The 22354-nt window shown below is 35.5% G+C and overlaps 1 protein-coding gene across 1 annotated transcript in view; it reads left to right on the plus strand.

Moving 5' to 3' along the window:
• ABCB5 (ATP binding cassette subfamily B member 5) overlaps positions 1-22354 on the plus strand; it is a 142530-nt gene that overhangs the window by 87388 nt on the left and 32788 nt on the right. Inside the window, exons 18-22 of the mRNA XM_023639344.2 lie at positions 1378-1518; positions 11482-11625; positions 12539-12643; positions 12815-12892; positions 17746-17829. Of these exons, the coding sequence (XP_023495112.1) occupies positions 1378-1518; positions 11482-11625; positions 12539-12643; positions 12815-12892; positions 17746-17829 (552 nt within the window). The remainder of the gene's footprint in view (positions 1-1377; positions 1519-11481; positions 11626-12538; positions 12644-12814; positions 12893-17745; positions 17830-22354) is intronic.

The raw sequence follows: 22354 nt of genomic DNA on the forward strand, positions 1-22354 counted from the left end.
ATTATTGTTGGCATAGTAAGTTTTATTATGTTACTGTTACCAGCATTAACATTATCCATTTAAATTTTTCAGAAAAACTCAAACCATGGAAATTAGTGCTGTAATTATTTTTCTACAACATGCGTGATTCTTTATAGACATATTCCTTTAGTGAGTTTCCACATGAAAATGAAATAAAAACAGGTAGAGATATATACATACCCAAACTTCTTGCTATTTTGTCTAGCAGCCTTCTCAGGAAAAGGAATTGACTTTGACCTGTTAAAGCACCTTCTAGAAAAATTTATTGTGAGAAGATGTCAAAATTTTATTTTAAACTTGCCACAAAGTAAATAGCTCCTGAAAAAAGCCAAATAAAAGATTTCTTTCTTGGTAGAGAAATTTATAGAATAAAAGAAAGTGATAGCATAAAGGAATATCTGATCAAAGATGTTAGGGTAGTATAAAACTGTTTAAAGTTCATTGTGCTTTGAAATGACTGATTAACAGTTGTTAAGCTTGTCAAAGAATCACAGTGTCCCTGGGAAGCCTTCCATGTGCATATTCTCCTTTGCACTTAAATCCACATATGTTTCAGTCTCCACTCCCCACCCTGGTATGGGCCGCCATTGTCCTAACTGTGCTCCTCATCGCTGTTTTGTCCCCTCCTACCTCTTCATGGGGAAGTAACAAATTTACTCACACCACATTCAGATGAGCAGAGAATATGTTGCTCCCTTATTTCACTAAAACTTGTCTCATTTCTCTGAGTAGCAAGAAAAACAAAAACTAGACTTAAAAGCAGTCTGGTTTAGAACTTCATCCTAGCCTATGATTTAAATAATTTCTTTAACATGATATCTTTGGGATTTCTTATTCTTTAGCAGCTGGCCTTACCAATTTTGCTTTTTCACCAGTTTGGAACGGGCAGCAGTGGCAGGTCTGGAAAGTGTTATTGTCTCCTGAGATGTCTCTCAGGCCCAGGACCAGCCTCACACTTAAGTGCCTAGCTACATGTTATAAACTTGTAAGTTCCAGAAAAGGCTAGGAAGAAGGGATCAGAAAGAGTATCTTTGAGTCATCTCCCTCACAAAGCTCCTTTTACTAAGATCTGTCCCTGCTAGTAGAATAATTGTTTTGGATTAAGGCATTGTTTTCTCCAGTTAATTATACAGGTCTTTGGAGAAGAAGGCGCAATAAGCTATTGTCATTCACTAACATTTTAGTATGAGTTGGACTTATTAGATCTCTATTGAACTTGAAAACTTCAGCAAGAACTGCAAAGAATATACCACTTTCAATAACAGAGGCAATGCAGTTTTAGAGGGGTGCTTAATAAAGTTCCTTTGAATTTTTAAGACATTATTCTTACAGTAATATGTATATTCTTCATTTAAGGATATTAAAAAAGCTGATGAACAGATGGAATCAGTGGCATATCCTCTTGAAAAAAATACTGGTTCAGTTCCTCTGTGCTCTACGAATAGCATCAAGTCAGACTTTACTGACAAGTCTGAGGAATCCATCCAGTATAAAAAGGTAATAGTTCAACTATCAACAAGTTTTACCCATATTCTCCAATGAATTTTTATTTAATCCTTAAAATATCTAGAATTTATATACAACAAAATGTTACTATAGCACTAAGTTTACAAAACGTGTGTTTCCAAACTTCATTCTAGCAGCACTGTAAGGAAGAGGCCCTCAAATAAGACTGCATTTTTGTCAGAGGACATTGTTGGGACAAGAAATCTCATGATAATGGTACATTATTCTTTCCTATAAGACAAACCATGGGTTAAAACAGTGCCTCAGGAAGTGTGGTACAGATATCACCAGTGATGCTCAAGATCAATTTCAACCATATAAGGACCCAAATCCACTCCACTCCCTGGATGCAGATATGCACCAGCACGTGCAAGATTCAGTCCTCCAATTTCAGAGCACAACCCAAACAGCTTTGTTCACTTGGGCAGGAAGTACTTATTCCCATGCTTGCCTGCCCACTCCCTCCCCCAGGCTCTTTTTGAGTCCAGATTATGCTGCCTTAACTCTCCTTACATCTCATACCCCTCAGTACTACCTCTCTTCAGTCTCCAATCTTACTTCAAGTCTCATTTCCCTATTCCCATTCAGCTTCCCTTCTCTTAACATGCCCAGCACTGGCTTTGGATCTCAATTTCAACTCTGAACATTTTCCTCAGCACTCTTTCATAAAACATCATTCCATCTCAATCTCACCTCAGCCCGTGCTTCTTCCAGCCTCCCCATTCCCTAACCTCTGATCCTCTCCTCAACCCCAGTCAATTTTCACTCTGCCCCCTTTTGTTGCTTCTCAGTTGTAAACTCACATACCATGAAGGTGAGGACCCTAGCCGCTGTATATTAGCTTCTGTCTTCCTAACTTCCAGCTTCCATATCATCCCACTCCTATCTTTGGCCCACTATTTCCTTCCAAACTGGAGTTCCTTCTTCTCCCTAGGTCTGACAGATACTTGAGGTTCAACCAGTGCTTAGCTGTTCCCACCGTCTTCCTGCCCACTCTTCTTCTCAGTCTCATCTGTCAACTATCTGCCCCAAAGCCCCTGGATTATCTGCCCCAAACCCCTTCTGCCCTGCTCTGGCATTGCCAGTCTGTTGCTTTTAATTCTAGGTACAATTCCTTCCCTTTAGGTATGAGGTCTTACATAGCATTCACACATAATTTTTTCCCTATCTACTAATTTTCTTTTTAAAAAAAATTCATTTAAATAAACATGTAAAGAAAAATATTAGGTAAATAATAGTATAGATGATATGCCATGTGGCAAAAGGCCTGAGTATAAGAATATAGGACAAGAGTTTGTATTGTACAAGAATTTGTGAGACAGTGTGCAAGAGTATAGAAATCACTGTGTTAAAACATCTATTAATAGCTTCTGGACCTGTCACCATAATTGCTGTGAACAAAATGGAAATCTACCTCAAAGTCTGAATATTCACTAGGTCTATAAAGTAGATTTTCAAACCTGAAAAGGTAAAAATCGTTAAATTAAAAAGCAACTTCCAGACTTCCGGACAAAATGATAGGGTAAGTTTACACTCTGATACAAGTACTCTGCTCTGTACACATGGAAATAATAGATAAAATATAAAAAGTGAAAAACAAATAAGACATATCCAGGCTCCAAAACAAGATAAATATCTCTACCAACCAGAAACAGAGCAAAAGTGCAAAGTGGTGAGCCACAGTCATGGACCCACTACTCCTAAAAGGAGGATGAAAACCTGGTTATTCAGTGCCTTGAGCTATAGACTATACAAAGCTGAGAGCCTGGAAGGATAGTGTTACAACCAAGAGCTGAAACAAGCCAAGCATCATCTCCATGGCCATATTTGTGAGGGATTCTTTCAGACTGTGGTAATGCAATGAAAAGTGAATAAGGAAATGAAGGGCCTATAAAAATGAGTAATGAAATGAAAAACATGAGGCAGAATTTTAGACCATAGTTAATGGGAGGTTGCATTAGTCTGGGTCCAGTCAGGAGACAGAAACCACCCAATGATTTAAACAGAGAAAGTTTAGTATAATGAATCATTAGGGAATTGGAGCAACAGAAAATAGCTAGTGAAAATTAAGAGAATAAAGAATGCAGAGGTAGCAAATAAAAGTAGCAACCTCTACCTCTGGGGTGAAATAGAGACCCAAGGAAAAGCCCTCGTTCTTCTCCCTCAAGCAAAGCTGAGATTCTGGCCTCACTGCAAAGTGCATAGCTTTGGTTCACTGGATGGCAGAGAAGTTGCTGAGGCATCCTTGTGGTGGACCTTGCTGGAAATCTGTCCTCTGAGGTGCCAAGGGAGACCTTCTTCAGGGAGGTACCAAGCTTCAGAACACATTTGGTACCAGGAGAAGCTACTGGGAACTGTTGGAACCAGGAGCTGAAGAGGTTGCCCTCTTCAGGAGTCAAGTGCAGTTCTGTGTGCAGGAGGGTGCAGGCAAAAGTGACCTGGCTGAAACACAGGCCTCTGTCTGGGCCCCATGTTTACATGTCTACTAGCCAAGCCAAGAACTGGAGAAAGTACGTAGTGGCCAAACAAAGGAGAAAACTGCACCCTGAAGGCATCTAGCTCTGAAAAAACTGTGCAAGAGGAGCATTGGAGGGAAAAACTCATCCTGGAGGAGGCTTCCCAGTGAGCCACCAGAAAGAGCAGGAAGAAAAATTCCCCCCTCCTGCACTGTCTTTCCAGCACCCTCTACTGACAGGGCTTGATAGCCTACCAGCTGATAAAGGAGAAATATTTATTAGGCACAAGGGTGAATTTGGACCTGAGAGGCAATAAATCAATAACTAGGACAGAGATGGGATTATTATAAATAGGGAAAATAGCAAATACAGGGGCCTAGAGTTGGGGTCTCAGTGACTAGAGAGGAGAAGGGTGAGCAGAGAGATGTGTGAGATACTCAGGGAACAGATCACATAGTGCCTTGTAGGCCATAATAACAGTTTTAGATTCTCCTTTTCCACTAACAGAAAGCCATCAGGGGGTTTTAATCAGTGGCCCATGACCCACAAGGAATCTCTGGATAGAATTAAGAAGGAATTAACCTAATGGGAAAATATCACAACTCTTTTTTCACATATCCTTGATAGAAATTTAATTTACTTTAATTATGAAATATATGACAAACTACAATAGTATTACCAGTGCCTGTGACGTCATCAATAAAAATCACAGAAATTTTCATATCACATTGCAGTTATTACAGATATCTTAGAATATCTTTACACTCATTGCTATTTGATCTTGTTATTTATTGTGCTAATAAGGAAGAACATCTATATCACAACTCTGAATTTTTTGTTAAATGTTGTAAATACTGTATTTTAATATAATTTACTTTCTCTGAGACTTCTATGTTATTAATACATTGTTATAAATTCTTCTGAGGAGTCCATAAATTTCAGCAGTCTTCCAAAGGGGTCCATGACACAAAGCAGGTTAAGAACCGTTGCATGAGAGGGTCTTATTCAGAAGAGTGTGTGAACTGATTTACCTGATATGGCTGTTGTGTGAAGAATGGTGTTTAGGAGCCAAAGTAGGATCAAGGAGAGCAGGGCAGAGATGAGATGTTGGTGGCTAAATAATGGACCTGATAGGCCTGACTAAAGCTGTCTACAGTGAAAGAAAATATAGATGGAGAAGCAACTAGGACAGGAGAAGGAGATGAGGACACTGCAAAATTTAAATTAATGCAGAAAAGCAATAGCCAGCAAAGGAGCCTAAAAAATGGCTGGAAAATAAAAGAAAGCCCGGAGAGTGTTATATCATAGAAGCCAACTAAGAAAAGTGTTACAAAAAGAGAAAGAGATAATTTGTGTCAATTCCTGTGAAAACCAGATGAAATTAGAGATTTCTACTTCCAGCCAAGATAGGTTAATGGGGACTAGATTTACCTTCCTGCTTGAAACACCTAAGAAACTGAACAAAATATGTGAAACAGTTTTCTAACATTGAACTTCAGGCAGAACAAGACAGTGATCCCTGAGGAAGGGGAAACAAGTGAGATGAACCTTATCATTGACCCAGGATACTGCCTGGGTGGTTTCCAAGCCTCAGAGCTTCAAGGAGAAATCCAGGCAGAGCCCAGGAGGCCAAAGTAGGCAGTCTTCAGAGCAAAGGACAAGAGAGGAGAAAGCTTCTCAGAGAGGGTTCCAGAGATCTAAAAGATTCTCCCTCAAGTCTTCATCTGAGTACTGATCAGTGCCTTTGTTGAGAAAACTGCCAAAAGCAGAGGAAAGATCTACCAGAAAAGATAAGAGGGAACAATCTTTGGAGCTCACACAGGGTCTGGAATAGTTCTTATTAAACCAACCAGAGTGAGGAATCTAAATGCATGGGGTGTTGAGTTGAAAATTAAGAAAAGTATTACCTCAGAGGGAGAAAAATAATCCCTGGACTAAACTCAGCTCTGAGCCCAACTAACAAAGCCTAAAAGCAAACCTCAAAAGGATCAAACTGTTTCCAAGTAATTTAAATGTGTTCTAGAACAAGGCTCAAGAATGTATGTATAAGAATTCAAAAATAGCCAATGCGCAAAATTTGCAATGTCTGGCATCCCATAAAAAATCACCAGGCAAGTAAAAATCAGGAATGAAGAGAAAAATCAACCAATGGAAATAGACCCAGAAATGACACACTTGGTAGAATTAGTAGGAACACTAAACAGTTATTATAATTGTTTTTGATATGTTCTCAAAGGAAAGGTGAGAGGGAACCAAAAAACATTTGAACAAATAATGAAAAAACTTTTTCAAATGTGATGAAAACTAAAAACCCACAGATCCAAGAAGCTCAATAAATTCCAAGTGCAAGAAAAATGAGGAACACTATGCCAAGGCAGATCATAATTAAATTGCTTAAAACCAATGAAAAGGAGAAAAATTTTAAAGCAGTCAGAGAAAATTGACGCAATATATATAAAGGAAAAGAAATAATACCACAGACTTGTCATTAGAAACAATGCAAACCAGAAGACAATATGGCAATATCTTTAAAGGTACTGAAAGGAAAAACACTTAAATTAGAATGCTGCCTGCAGAAAAATACCTTTCAATAATGAAGGCAACATACAGAATTTTTCAGGGAAAAAAGGGCTAAAGTTATTCTCCACCAGCAGACCTACACTGCAAGAAATGTTAAAGGAAGTCCTGGCAGAAGGAAAGTGATACTAGATGGAAATCTGAATCTACACGAAGGAATGAAAAGTATCAAAAATAGTAAATAAATGGGTTAATATAAAATAATGGTTTTTAAAATATATTTTTAAAATAATTTACCTTTTAAAGAAAAAAATGACATTACAGTGTACAGTTTATAACAGAAGTAAAATTAAAAATGCATAAAAAAATAGCCAAAAGACTTGGAGGGAAAGATGGAAGTATTCTATTTTAAGGTTCTTAAACAGTACATGGTGATATTAGTTGAAGTGAGACTGTGATGTTGATGGGAACAAAGTAGGTTTCAGAGCAAAAAACTCTACCAGGGTTAAAGAGGGTTATTTCATAATTATAAAAGGATCAATTTATCAAGAACTGAAAAGAGAAATGGACAAATTCACAGTTATATTCAGAGATTTCAACACCTCCTCTTAAATATTGGTAGGACAATTGGACAAAGATTCAGCAGGGATATAGATGACTTTAATAGCACTATCAACCAACTTGACCTAGTAGACTTTTATAGAAGACTCTACCTGTCAACAGGACGCATGTACTTTTCAAATGCACCTGAAACATTTGTCAAGATAGACCATATTCTGGGCCATAACACAAGTCTCAATAAACTTTTAAAAATTCAAGTAATGCAAAGTGTATTACCTGACCAAAAGAGAATTAAATCAGAAATCAAGAACAGAGACTGGCCTGGGAAATCTTGAAATATTTGGAAGCTGAATAACTCATTTCTAAATAATGTATGGATCAAAGAAGATATCAAAAGAAAAATTCAAAATTATTTTGAACTGAATGAAAACGAAAATCAAACATAATCAAAATATGTGGGATGAAGCTTAAAGTGGTACTGAGAAAGAAATTTATACCACTAAACACCTATACTATATAAAAAAGAAACATCTCAAATTAATAAACTAATAAACTTGCCCCTTATGAAACTAGAAGGAAGAAAATAATTACAAAGAAGAAAAATCCATGAAATCCAAAGCCAGTCCTTTGAGAACATGAACAAGCTGAAAAACCTCTGGATTGACTGAGCAGGTAAAAAGTTAGAAGACACAAATTACCAATATCAAGAATGAGAATGATGACATCACTACAAATTCTACAGATACTAAAATAATAATAAGATAATCTTATGAAAACATTTATGCAAACAAATCCTACAACTCCAATGAAATGGATAAATTCTTTGAAGTTCACAAACTACCAAAGTCCACTCAAGAATAAATTAATAGCTTGAATAATCTTATACCTATTAAAAAGAAATAGAATTTGTAGTTAAAACCTTTTCCATAAAGAAAACTCCAGGCCAGCAGTTTTACTGGTGAATTCTACCAAACAGAAAATTGAAGAGGAAGGAGTTCCCATTGTAAGAGACCACATTACTCTGATATCAAAATTAGACAAAGATATTATAAGAAAATAAAATTATAGACAAATATCCCTCATGAATATAGATAGAAAAATTTTAAACAAAATTTTAGAAAATCTAATCAACAATATATAAAAAGAATGATACATCATCACCAAGTAGGGTTTGTCCAAGGAGTACAAGTTTGGTTTAACTTTCAGAAATTAGTATAATTGCCTTTATTTTAAAAAAATTAAAAGAAAAAACTAATCATCTCAATCAATGCAGAAATCTCCTTTGATAAAATGCACTGTCCATTCCTGATAACTTTAAGGAAACTAGGAATTGAGAGAAATTTCCTCAACCTGATAAAGGACATCAACAAAAAATCTACAGTTAGCATCATAATAAATGGTGAAAGCCTAAGATCAGGAACAAGGCAAGGATGTACATTCTCACCACTTCTATTCAGCATTGTACTGAAAGTTCCAGCCTGTGCAGTAAGGCCAAAAAATAAAAGTCATCAGGATAAGAAAGAAAGATATAAAACTGTCTTTATTCACAGATGACATGATTATCTGTGTAAACAATCCTATGGAATCCACAAAAAAAGTTTCTAAAACTGATCATTGAATTTACCAAGGTTGCAGAATACATGATCAATATACAAAAATTAACTTTAATTCTATATACTAAAAATGAAAAACAGGAAATTGAAATTTAAAAAATAATGTCATATGTGACAGTATCAAAAATATGAAATACCTGGGGATAAATTTGATAAAACTATAAGACCCACACACTGAAATATACAAAATATTACTAAGAAAAATGAAAGAACACCTAGATAAATTAAGAGATACACCATGTATGTGAATAAGATGATTCAATATTATCGTTAAGATATCAGTTCTCTCCAAATTGATTTATAGGTTCAAAACAATTTCAGTCAACATCTCAGCAGGCTTTTTTGTAGAATTTGACAAACTGAATCTAATGGAATTCGAAAGAAAAAGAGGCAAAACAACTTTGAAAAAGAAGAGCAAAGTTGGAGGATTTATACTACCTAATTTCAATTCCTACTATAAAGCTATAGTAATTAAATAATGTGCTGTTGGCACAAAAATAGACAAATAGATCAATAGAGCAGAACAGAGTCATGAAACAGACCCACACATATGTGGTCAATTGTATTTAGACAAAAGTACAAAGGCAATGCAATAGAGAATATATTTAGTCTTTTCAAGAAATGATAGCAAATCAATTAAATATCTATATATAAAATAATTATCCTCAATCCATACCTCAAAGCACAGATAAAAATTAGCTCAAAATGGATTATAGACCTTACTGTAAAACCTAAAATCAGAAAACTTCCATAGGAAAATCCAGTAGAAAATCTTTGTGACTTTGAGTTAAGCAAAGATTTTCTAGATACAAGACCAAAAGTACAATTCATAAAAGAAAAAAATTGATAAATTAGACTTCACCGAAATCAAGAACTTTGCTATTTGTAAAACACTTTTAAGAGATGGAAAGATAGGCCATAAACTGGAAGAAAATATTTGTAAGTCACATATCTGATGAAGAACTTATGTCTAGCATATACAAAGAATTCCCAAAGCATGATAATAAGAATACCAACAACCCAATTGAAAAATGAGCAAAAGATTTGAATAGACATTTGCCAAAGAAAATATGCACAGGGGAAATAAGCATACAAAAAGATGCCTTAAATCATTAGTCATTAGAGAAATGCAAATTAAAATTATAATTGAAATATCACAACACACCTATTGAAATGGTTAAATCTAAAAAGGCTTGCTGTACAGAGTGTTGGTGATGATGTGGAGCAAATGGAACTCCATATTTTGCTGGTGGGAATACAAAATGGTAAACCTACCTGTTACTGTATATCTTTTCAAAAGCAAAAGGATAGATTATTCTATAAGAGCAAGACAGCCTGCCTACATTTACTGGCTCTGTAATATACTAGTCTTATGTCCTGGCACGTGGCAAGTCTTAGTTTCATACAAAATGAGGTAATTTTGTAAAGAATTTGACAAAAAAGAAAATCCATGCTCAGTGCTTGACAAAGAGTTGATATGCAACTTTTAAAATTTCTGTATGTTCTTTTGGACAGTCATCTAACTGGAAAGTGAGGCGCTTTATGATGATGATCTTCAGAAAACTTCAGAAGGAAAGATAATAGATAGTCAAATTATTGAGTAGCCCAATGTAGTTGTGGTTTAGCTATCCTGAAAATAGACTTTACAGGCTTTAGAATTTTAAAAGTTCTGTTGTTCAAAAGATAGAGTTTACATTGTAGTTGCCAGACTAAGATTAAAGCAAGAATTGTAAACTATTTTATAGTCTTTCCTGAAGAATTCTCCGGTTATTAGGTTCATAAATGTCATTACTTCAAGAATGAATGCCATGAAGAAGTTTTAACATATGAAATGCCTACTAGTTCGCTGTCTACTTTCCTATTCAGAATAATTACTCACAACAAATCTATTCACAAGACTTTTAAAGTTTCTGAAATAAATTCGCTATATATTCCGGACAAGACCAAGGAGAGCTCATTATCATATTATTTGTCCTCTTATATTTGTGACTGCTACCTCACCATGTCACCCTCCCAGCATCCAAGAAGGGCTGGCAGATACCAGAACAGCTACTTGCATTGTGCTTTCTCTGTACAAGACCTGGCATTTTGCATAATATAACCCTTCCTCTCTAGTAATAACATGAGCAACAGCTAACATTTATTGGGTACTTCTTATTTACAAATACTGAGTTAAGCTTAATTCTGAAAAAAATCCTATAACATAAGAACTGGTATCACCCCAGAAAAATGAGGAAACTGAGACTTGGTGAATTTAAGTAATATGCTCAGTTGTTGCAGCATTTTACTTGTAAATGGAAACCCCAAAACAAGATTTTAACCAAGGTATCAGAAAAATGTTTCTGTAAATAAGTCACAAAACTGGAAAACTTTCAAACTTAAAATGCTAGTAAAACTTTTATCTTCTTTCTCTGCTTAGTTCCTACCTAGATTTTGTCCTATCCTAGAATGTAATATTCCATCTATTTTAACAGGAGTAAAGAAAAATATGCCTGTCATTTCTTCTATGAGTCTTAGCTATCAGAACATGTGGGTTAATTTGTACTTTTTTAATGATAGCAACTAAGTGAAATGCCAAAAGATGATGAGTTGCACAGATAATCACTTTTGGGTAAGAGGTCATGTTTTGAGGTCATCATCAGTAATATGGGCAGTGAAGTTTTTCTAAGAAAAGTCCTGCTTTCAACTCTACCACCTCTTATATTTGCTGTTTTACATTATAAGTATGTTTAAGATTGGCTAAGCTCTCTCTCTAGGTTCCATTATGCTCTCAAACTGGGGTTTTAACCAAGGTATTTTATTTATAGACAAGTCTTCCTGAAGTTTCTCTATTAAAAATTTTTAAATTAAACAAGTCTGAATGGCCTTCTCTGGTTCTGGGGACGTTGGCTTCTGTACTAAACGGAACCGTTCATCCAGTATTTTCCATCATCTTTGCAAAAATTGTAACTGTAAGTAAAACTAATTCGCTAATATTTTTAGCAATTTTAAACGAAATGTAGCCTGAGAGAACAGACCTGTTGTACTCTGACCCAGCAAGGGGAAAATTGGGACCCACAACAAGTGATCCATGATAGGAAAGTTAACTCACGTTCTCAGGGGATAAGCCAGCCTCTATTGTGAAGTGTTTGGCTGGGCCTTATTGACTAGGCGATCAGTAAAGAAATTGCTTTGTTTTCTGATTTTGACTCCAGTGCTGTATCAGCATTCCAAAGCACTGAAGCAATAAAATAGACAAATACGACTACTATTCTTTCAACTAGTCTGAACAATAGCCATTTTTTATTACCAGCTAGCTCAGAGAGAGGAAATAAGAAGAGTTTGGGATTATGCTCAGGGACCCAGGAGACTTGATGGATTCAACTATCTTGCTAGAGCCGTGTTAAGTCTTCAGTCTCCCACACTTGCACAGCTACACTTTGTCAATATAGATGTCAATATATATATAATTATTAATTTTAGGGACAATTTCTAGGGACATGTATAAAGGTCTCATATGCAGGAAGTACTCTAAATAGAGGAATATTAAGAAACCTGAGTTATTAGAAGTTATTAAATATAATTCAAAGAAATTGGTGGTTTCTTTGACAATATGCTGTGATGATAATAGCAGATGACTAGTTTATCTGATCCCATATTTAATACCTTAAATGAGAGAATTAACAGCAAATTATGTTTTTATCATATGTAATGAATGTAGAGGAAAGAAGAATGGTACACTCTTTTTTCCCCAGAAATGTGTATATAATCTTATTCTTATGTTGAAATTCATTCAAAAAATCCTGGTGGATAGACATTTTAGTTCTTTCTCTTTCTTTTGTATTTTCCTCCAATCGCATGATAAAAAAATCTATTCCTTTTCAGATGTTTGAAAATGATGATAAAACCACATTAAAGCATGATGCAGAAATTTATTCCATGATATTTGTCATTTTGGGTGTTGTTTGCTTTATCAGTTATTTCCTTCAGGTAAGCTTTTAATGAATTAAACAAGTTTGAACATGATTACTTTTTTATGTCAGCCTCTCTGAGTTAAAAATAATGACTAAATAAAATGTAAGTAAATATAATAACTAAATGTTACAAATAAATAGGAAAGAGAATTAAGAATAAATGTAGGGTTCTTTTGTTGTTTTCCAGGGATTATTTTATGGCAGAGCAGGGGAAATTTTAACCATGAGATTAAGACACTTGGCGTTTAAGGCCATGTTATATCAGGTCAGTGTTTTGTTGACTTTTTTCTTACTTTATTTAAAATTTGTTTTTAAATATTCTAGCTTTTAGTTTTTCTTCAAGTCAATTTCTTGACATAATCTTTCCTTTGGTCATTTAAAAGCATGCTTTTTATGTTCCAGGCAGCATCTGATGTCAGAATTCTTATAGTATATTTTTCTAATAGAAGGAAGCCCAAAATTGTTATGTTCAAAAATACAACTTATGGAAAACAGGATTTAGAGTACAGTCCTTGTTCCTTGCATTTATCTTGACAAGTCTTTCTTTTAATGTATAATGTAGTTTTCTGGGATTAGAATGGAAGACCATATTAAAACTGAAAATGAGACTTAAGAGCTATAATATCTTGGAGAATATATTTTAAAAGGAGGAGTTAATTTTTCTAGTTCTCATCCATGTCCACAGCTTAAGTTTTTTCACTTCACACTTCTTAAAGCAGTCAGTTTCTCTGCCCTCATCGGGAGAGTCCTGAATTCAGATAATATCAGTCTAGCTGGCAGGTTGGCCTGCAGCACAGAGATGATCAATCACACCTGTGAAATAACTAAAAATAGGTGGATCAAGTAGTAATCTTGAGAAGTGAGTCTTGGGGGCAAATGGCAGGAATGTCTCAGATTGGCACCTCTGAAGGTCTTTCAGGAGGCTGAGGTGTATTGGGTTACCCTGAAAGCCAGTAATCATTTAGAGGCCTTCACCACATTTTTCTGTCACCAGAACTCACTGTGCAAGAGCAAATAGCTTCCTGCCAGGGTACTTTCTTTTCAGAAATAGAGTGACTGTCACTCCAGCTGAGTCGTCAAAAACAGTTTTTACATCTTGTGACTTCTAGCAGTGGTGCTGGGAGGACTTCCATGTAACAAAACTCCTGGGCCTTTGTGCTCTTAGGGAGCTACAAGATAGAAACTGCCGCGAAGCAGGTGCGCGGATTCCCATAGCAACTCGGCTCTCTGAAGCAGTTGATGCCTAATACCTTCTGCTCAGAAAGGCCCTGTCAGAAACAACTGGAGACACTCCTTAATCCAGAAAATCAAAAATCTACTGGAGGGATCATAAAAATAATTTAATGCCTATACATCTCACTCGTGCTAAACTTTTCTTTTGGTTTCTTTATTTATGAACACTTTATGTTTTTACCTCAAATCTTTGATGAAATAAGATGGAATTTTAATTAACTAACATTGTATTTCACACTTGTTCACAATTTCTGCTCAATTTTGTTTTTCTTTATGAGTTTATGTTTTTCTATGTTCGAGGAAATTTATTTTCAATTTCCAGGAATTTTTGAAAATTTTTCTGAGTGTCTGAATGTTTTAAACAAAAGAGTATATTTAACTTTTCCAAACATTTCTTTGAACTTCCTCTCTAGAGGTTCACAGCATGCTTTTGGCAGAGTCTCAAGGCCACGAACCAGTTTAACCAGTGGATATTGTTGATCTAGTACCCTGATGGTTAATACTGGACATTAATCCTCTGCCTAACATTTACCATATGGGCACCAAGACAGTAACATTCTTGGATAAAGTAGCTTCTGCCCAGAAGAATGCACCAATCTATAAGCCACAAGCTCCAGTCCTTCAAAAAACATACATATAAAAAAACACACAGAGATATTATTAAATTCCCCCATAAATTCAACTGAGCCCCTTTCAACTTATTATTTGCTTTCCTTCTTCATCCTTCAGCCGTCATTTTGCTTATCTTTGCTTTTTTGAATTGGAGGATAAGAAAAGAGTAGTATATTTGTCCTTTTCTTTGTAATATATCTTCCCAATTTCACTTTTGTCTATAGTAAGGAAAGTTCCTAATGTGCAGTTTTGCCTAACTCTTATTACCTGGTTTCTGTCCTAAGATGAGACTTTTTAAGGCTTAGAAAGCATGCTGAGACTTGCAGTGCTTTTTATAACCATTTTGAAAGCTGATTTGAGGTAGAGGTATTTATGGAATTAGGTGTGGTCTTTTTGTAGGTATAAAATTTATATTTTATTTGATTACTTGAGATCTTCCCAGTTGAAAAGAATATTCTAATTGTTGCTGGCTTCAATGGTTGTAAATAATTCATTGCTCATTGTGTTTCAAAGTTAAATTTATGTTTCTTAATGATAAATGATAAATATTGACCTATAGATCTATTGGGTTATAAAACAGATATGAAGTTTATTTTTGCCCATTTCTCTCTAAATTAAATTGGCTAGGGCTTCTATGGGGGTCTCTAAATCATAAGATGATAGCATTAATGGTGACCACTAAAGGATCTCAAAAAGCTACTTCCAAAAGGATTTGAGGTAACAAGTCCTGAAGCAGGAGAAACAGGTAATGAAACTCAACTGTAATGCTTCAGTTAGATGGGAGGCAGAACAGGATAGTTGATTAAAAATTCTGGCATCTGGTTCCCTAGGTTCAAATCCTGGCCTCACCACTTGCCATCTCTGTGGCCTTGAGCAAGTTACTTAATCTCTTATCACCTCATTTTTCTCATTTATAAAACATGGATAATCATAGTATCTACCTCATAGAGTTGTTGTGATGATTAAATGAGAAAATACATAGCAAGTGCTTATCTAGTGTTATATTTTTTTATTTCTAGTAGAATTATTGGGAGGAAAAAAATGGATTTACTAGTATCAAAAAACCTGATAGCCTTACTTACCATCATTTTACCATCAGGAAGAGAGGAAGCAAGCTAATTTTTACTCAACACCAACTATGTTCCAGAAACTCTGCAAAGTGTTTTAGCATATATTCCCTCTGGTGGAAAACAATCCTTAGAGTGTACAATTGCTGACTTGTTGAAAAGCAGCTTTGGACATCTTGCTGATTGAACATCAGATAATGACTAAGACTAGTCACATATGTATCCTATGCCTTTTGTGTTATAGCAAGGTACTGTAGAATCAGGAATGTAATATTCAATAATAAATTCTCTTTCTACATTTTTACTTTATATTGTATCTAAAAATTCTTTGTGCATTCCATGTCGTATTGAAATATAGAAATAATTAGAAAATGTATATCATATCTTAATTTTTTTGAGTGTACAATAAAAAACAGGTAATGTCTTCCAGTTCAAGAGTGCTATAGTTATTATCATTGCTGATGTGTATTTACAATACGTTAGGCCCTTGACTGGGGTTGTTTTTTCAAAGTGGCTACTGTGTAGCACAGATCTTAATCTCTGTAGCATGCCCTTTTGGCATCTAGGACCCTAAACTCTTTGGGACACCTTCCCAATGCATTGGCTTACAGAGTAGTGTTGTCATGCCAGGGTTGTACCCACCCTGGCTCCTGCCATATTCCTACACAGGAGCTTTCTTCTCACACAACTGCGTGATTAATGCACAGCCCTCTGTCTGTATGCTTTTGTTTCCTTAGATGGCAGAAACTAGTTCCTGGGCATTGGGACCCTGGCTGGGTTGTACTAAGCCAACAATTTTTTCCTCTTCGCTCACTAAAAATAATTCATTTTTCAATGACAGTCTCCACGTAGTTTTAATCCACAAGAAATATAAGTGGTTTGAATGAGTGGGAGGAAACATTCAATAGCTAATAAAAGGGGGGCCAGCCCAGTGGCGCAGCAGTTAAGTGAGCATGTTCCGCTTTGGCGGCCTGGGGTTTGCCAGGTCAGATCCTGGGTGCGGACATGGTGCTGCTTGGCACCTCATGCTGTGGTAGGCGTCCCACATATAAAGTAGAGGAAGATGGGCACGGATGTTAGCTCAGGGACAGTCTTCCTCAGCAAAAAGAGGAGAATTGGCAGCAGATGTTAACTCAGGGCTAATCTTCCTCAAAAAAAAAAAAGCTAGTAAAAGGAAATCAGAATTCCTCGAGTGGAGAAGTGCCAAGGAGTGCTGTTTCTATTTGCTATTGAAAATGAAATTGGTTGTAACATTATGCTTTTCTTGCTTGTATTTTTTACCTGTGTTCTTCAGATGGCATACTTCTTGGTTTCAGGGGTTTTGCAGCAGCCTCTCTGCCCCTTTAGCTTCTCACAGTGCCCAGTGCTTGTAAGATCTAGGGGGTAATATGAAGTGCCAGGGAAAATCTTGCCTACGTGGGTCCAAAAGAAAAGGAGATAGACTTTTTAGAAGATGTGGTATATATATATATATAATGGAATACTACTCAGCCGTAAAAAAGAACAAAATCGTCCCATTTGCAACAACGTGGATGGACCTTGAGGGAATTATGTTTAGTGAAATAAGCCAGATAGAGAAGGACAATCTCTGTATGACTCCACTCATATGAGGAATTTAAAAATGTAAACAAAGAGAACAGATTAGTGGCTACCAGGGGAAAGGTGGGGTGGGGGGTGGGCACAAAGGGTGAAGGGGTGCACCTACAACACGACTGACAAACAATAATGTACAACTGAAATTTCACAAGATTGTAACCTATCATTAACTCAATAAAAATTAAAAGAAGAAGAAAATAAGATAGACTTTTTATCATTAATCGGTTTAGGAAGAAAGGTTTGGAAATATTTCTAATTTGTGTTGTGTATTACCTTACTTTTTAAATAGAGTCTGCTCTCCACAAATTACTTGTGGAGTAAAATTACAAATTACTTGGTAGTTTAAAATAACCATTTTTAACATTGATTATTATACAATTTTGTAGCATGGTAATGAGTTCAAGCCGTTGGGCTTAAGTTCTTCAGTTTATGTCTAAGTGTAGATCTTTGTGGAGTAAGAAACAAAAATCATTTGATCCATAGTATTTACAAGAATTAAGTACCTGTGAGTAAGGAGTCAGGTAAATGCCTTCTGACTTACTACAGCAAAATCACAAATCAGAGAAGAATCTTTTTTGATAACCATATGTTAATTCCCTCTTTTCTCTAGGATATCTCCTGGTTTGACGATAAGGAAAACAGCACAGGAGGCTTGACAACAATATTAGCCATAGATATAGCACAAATTCAAGGAGTACGTATATTGCTCTTATTTTTACATGGTGTATGTATGTAGTGTGCATGTATCCACATACACACATGTGTCTGTGCATATATGTGAGCTATAATGAGATGACCCACATCATTAAGGACACCAGGTAAGTCTCAGGGCTAACAGGGAGCTCTCAATGAAAGATGTGAGGAAGCCTTTCAGCTCTGGGTATTTTTAACCAAAAATAAAGATTTAGCACACGTAATATGATAACCAGAGGACTAAAGAAGATATTAAGAATGAGTTAGAGAAGAGAATTTGGGATTAAATAGTAAAAAAGAAAAAGTAACAAAATGATCTCGGCTCCCATGGGTTGAGATACATATTTTAGGGGCCGGCCCTTTGGCTGAGTGGTTAAGTTCACGCTCTGCTCAGTGGCCCAGGGTTTCGCTGATTCAGATCCTGGGCACTGACATGGCACTGCTTGTCAGGCCACGCTGAGGCGGCATCCCACATGCCACAGCTAGAAGGACCCACAATTAAAAAATATACAACTATATACTGGGGGGATTTGGGGAGAAAAAAAAAGAAAAGAAAAAGTAACAAAATGAAAACATGCACACACACAATTTAGAAGTTTTAATAAAAGAAGAAAGTTAGTTTTTCCTTCCCCCAGAAAATAAGATCTTATTTAACATAATGTCTAACAAGTTAGATTCATGTTTACATCCAGAAATGATTCTGTGCTAGTTGTTTTACAAATCAAGTTAAAGAGATATCTGTCATCATGACTGGTCATATTATGTGTAAACAAAATGTTTATGCACCATATTCAAAATCAATGACAGAATGACCAACATAGTGTATGTCAAAGTGATTCTTAAATAAGCATGGGTATTAGGGTAGTATAGAAGAGACAAAGAATAATTTATTAATTTTCTTCAATTATTTTAATAAAAGTAATTTTTATATCACAAATGACATTTCAACTATAATTGAGAAAAGGAGTGCAAAACAAGATTTCCCACTTTTAATTTAAGTGAGATAAAGTTTTCAATCTCTTTGTTAAAATAAGAACTCTAGCAGAGTTATAGACTTTCCTTTTTCCTTAGCATGCATTGGGAGAAAAGGAAAGTCAATGACGCACCTCTGAATGACAGAAAAATCTTAAAAGGGTTTTTCTATTTAGACATTATTGAAAGAAATCAAAGGTGACATAAAGAAATGGAAAGATGTTCTATGCTCATGGATTGGAAGAATAAACATAGTTAAAATGTCCATATTACCTAAAGCAATCTACAGATTCAATGCAATCTCAATCAGAATCCCAATGACATTGTTCACAGAAATAGAACAAAGAATCCTAAAATTCATATGGAACAACAAAAGACCTTGAATAGCAAAAGCAATACTGAGAAAAAAGAATAAAGCTCGAGGCATCACAATTCCTGACTTCAAAACATACTACAAAGCTATAGTAATCACAACAGCATGGTACTGACACAAAAACAGACACAGATCAATGGATCAGAATTGAAAGCCCAGAAATAAAACCACACATCTATGGACAGCTAATCTTCGACAAAGGAGCTAAGAACATACAATGGAGAAAGATAAGTCTCTTCAATAAATGGTATTGGGAAAACTGGACAGCCACATGCAAAAGAATGAAAGTAGACCATTGTCTTACACCATACACAAAAATTAACTCAAAGTGGGGGCTGGCCTGGTGACACAGAGGTTAAGTTCTCACTTTCCACTTCGGCAGCCCAGGATTTGCCGGTTCGGATCCAGGGTGTGGACATGGCACTGTTTGGCAGGCCATGCTGTGGTAGGCATCCCACATATAAAGTAGAGGAAGATGGGCATAGATGTTAGGTCAGGGCCAGTCTTCCTCAGCAAAAAGAGGAGGATTGGCAGCAGATGTTAACTCAGGGCTAATCTTCCTCAAAAAAAAAAAAAATTAACTCAAAGTGGATTAAAGACTTGAATGTAAGACCTGAAACCATAAAACCCTGAGAAGAAAATATAGGCAGTACACTCTGATATTGGTTTTAGCAGCATGTTTCCAAATACCATGTCTACTCAGGCATGGGAGACAAAAGAAAAAACAAACAAATGGGACTACTTCAGACTAAAGAGCTTCTGCAAGGCAAAGGAAACCGTGAACAAAATGAAAAAACAACCCACCAGCTGGGAGAAAATATTTGCAAATCATATATCCAACAAGGGGTTAATCTCCAAAATATATAAATAACTCATGCAACTGGACAACAAAAAAAACAAACTACCCGGTCAAAAAATGGGCAGAGGATATGAACAGACATTTTTCCAAAGAAGATATGCAGATGGCCAAAAGGCGCATGAAAAGATGTTTGGCATCACTAATTATTAGGGAAATGAAAATCAAAACTACGATGAGATATCAGCTTACACTTGTCAGAATGACTGTAATTACCATTAAAAAAACCACCAAATGTTGGAGAGGATGTGGAGAAAAGGGAACCCTCATACACTGCTGGTATGAATGCAAACTCGTGCAGCCACTATAGAAAACAGTATGGAGATTTCTCAAAAAATTTAAAATAGAAATATCATACAATCCAGCTATCCCTCTACTGGGTCTTTATCCAAAGAACTTGAAATCAACAATTCAAAGAGATTTATCCACCCCTGTGTTCATTGCAGCATTATTCACAATAGCCAAGACAGGAAAGCAACCCAAGTGCCCATCAACTGATGAATGGATAAAGAAGATGTGGTATATATATACAGTGGAATACTACTCAGCCATAAAAAAGAGAAAATTGTCCCATTTGCAACAATGTGGATGGAACTTGAGGGTATTATGTTAAGCAAAATATGCCAAACAGAGGAGGACAAACACCATGTGATTTCACTCATGTGGAAGATAAACAAACACGTCTGAAGAGAACAGATTAGTGGTTACCAGAGGTGAAGGCAGTTGGTGGGTGGGGGAAATGGATAAAGGGCCATGCATATATGTTGATGGATAAAAATTAGACTATTGGTGGAGAGCACAATGCAGTCTATACAGAAACTGCTGAAGAATAATGTACACCTGAAAGTACACAATGTTATAAACCTTTATGATCTCAATAAAATAATTGGGAAAAAAGCTGAAAAGTTAAATAAAACAAAAAGAATATTTCCATTTTAAAGATAGTCAAATCTAGCAGTCTAGTTCATGTATGAACTAATATTTGCACTTGCCAATGAAAAATATTGTATTTCATGATTTGTGGTGCTTCACCGTTTTAAAAAACACAAATGAAATCTAGTGATCACTGAAAAGTAAAAAAAAAAAAAAATACTGAAATTTCTATTACAGCATTGCTACCAGGGCAACAAATTATCAACTAAAACAGTTCTTCAAAAGTGCATTTTCTTTTGAAAGCTATTCCACAGGACATAGCCACTATTCTAATTTTTGTAACTTTTGCAAGACCTCGTTGTTCAATGTGTACATCCAAGAATAGATTTATATTACCAGAGAATAGAAAAAGTTGGTTACAGCTGTGAATGTTCACATGCATCCATATTGGTTTGGAAAACTAGTTTTATGATGTAGGAAGCACTGAAGAGGAAAGAGGGCATCATCTTCATCTCTTTCTGAAACTCTTTTTGATACTTTTGAAGGCAAGGCTCTACATTTTATTAGATAGTATCTAAATTTTAAAATAGGGCTGAGGAGCTTAGTTTACTGGCCTAAGTGGGAAAAAAAATGATGGATGGAATTTCACTTAATAGTCAAGTAATGAGCATAGCATTAATCTTTCATAGCACAATAGAATTATCTGAATGACAACATCTGTGTTTAGGAATTCCAGGTTTGCTACTTTAGGCAGAAATATCAATCCTTATAGTTCCATTTGAATCGCCATTCCACAAAATTTGCTCTTTTTTCTTTACTGTGTGAATGTTTTTCTTATACTACCTATCATTCAGATCTTTTAAAAATCCAGTAAAATAGGCATTCTTACTAGCAGCTGTATTTTATATGTGAGACATCTTCTCTTTTATCAAGTGTTTTCTTCAGCCAAAAAGAACAAATTAGTACTGAAAGACAACATTACTCTCCTTACATTCAACTGTTTCTAATAAATGGTGTTGTCTCTCATCAAGAGAAATTAATGAGAATATTTGTCAACCTGATTCCTTATAAGCATCTGACTAATACCATTTGATCACTTGAAACTTTCTTGTTGCAATTAGAAAATGTTCTCATAATAATTCTGGCCAAGTCGAATTATTTTCATTGAATGAGAAGTAGTAGCTAAAGAATAAATAGTGGGAATACTGATGGGAGATTGTAAAGTTGCTGAATTTAAAAAGCAAAACAGCCAAAGAAGGATTCAAGAGTGAGATTGTGTCTACTAGCATGTAATTCACATAAACCGTTGCTTTGCCATATACAGGTAGATTCATATCTAACTTTAATGGATGCTCTTTCAATAGTAAGACTTATTTACCAATCTTATTTGTTCGCTCTTTCTTTTCTCACAACCACGCTAGAGATTCATCAGGAAATAATAATTCAGGATTA

The sequence above is a fragment of the Equus caballus genome, chromosome 4 (assembly GCF_041296265.1).
Source record: "Equus caballus isolate H_3958 breed thoroughbred chromosome 4, TB-T2T, whole genome shotgun sequence".
Taxonomy (NCBI): Eukaryota; Metazoa; Chordata; class Mammalia; order Perissodactyla; family Equidae; genus Equus; species Equus caballus.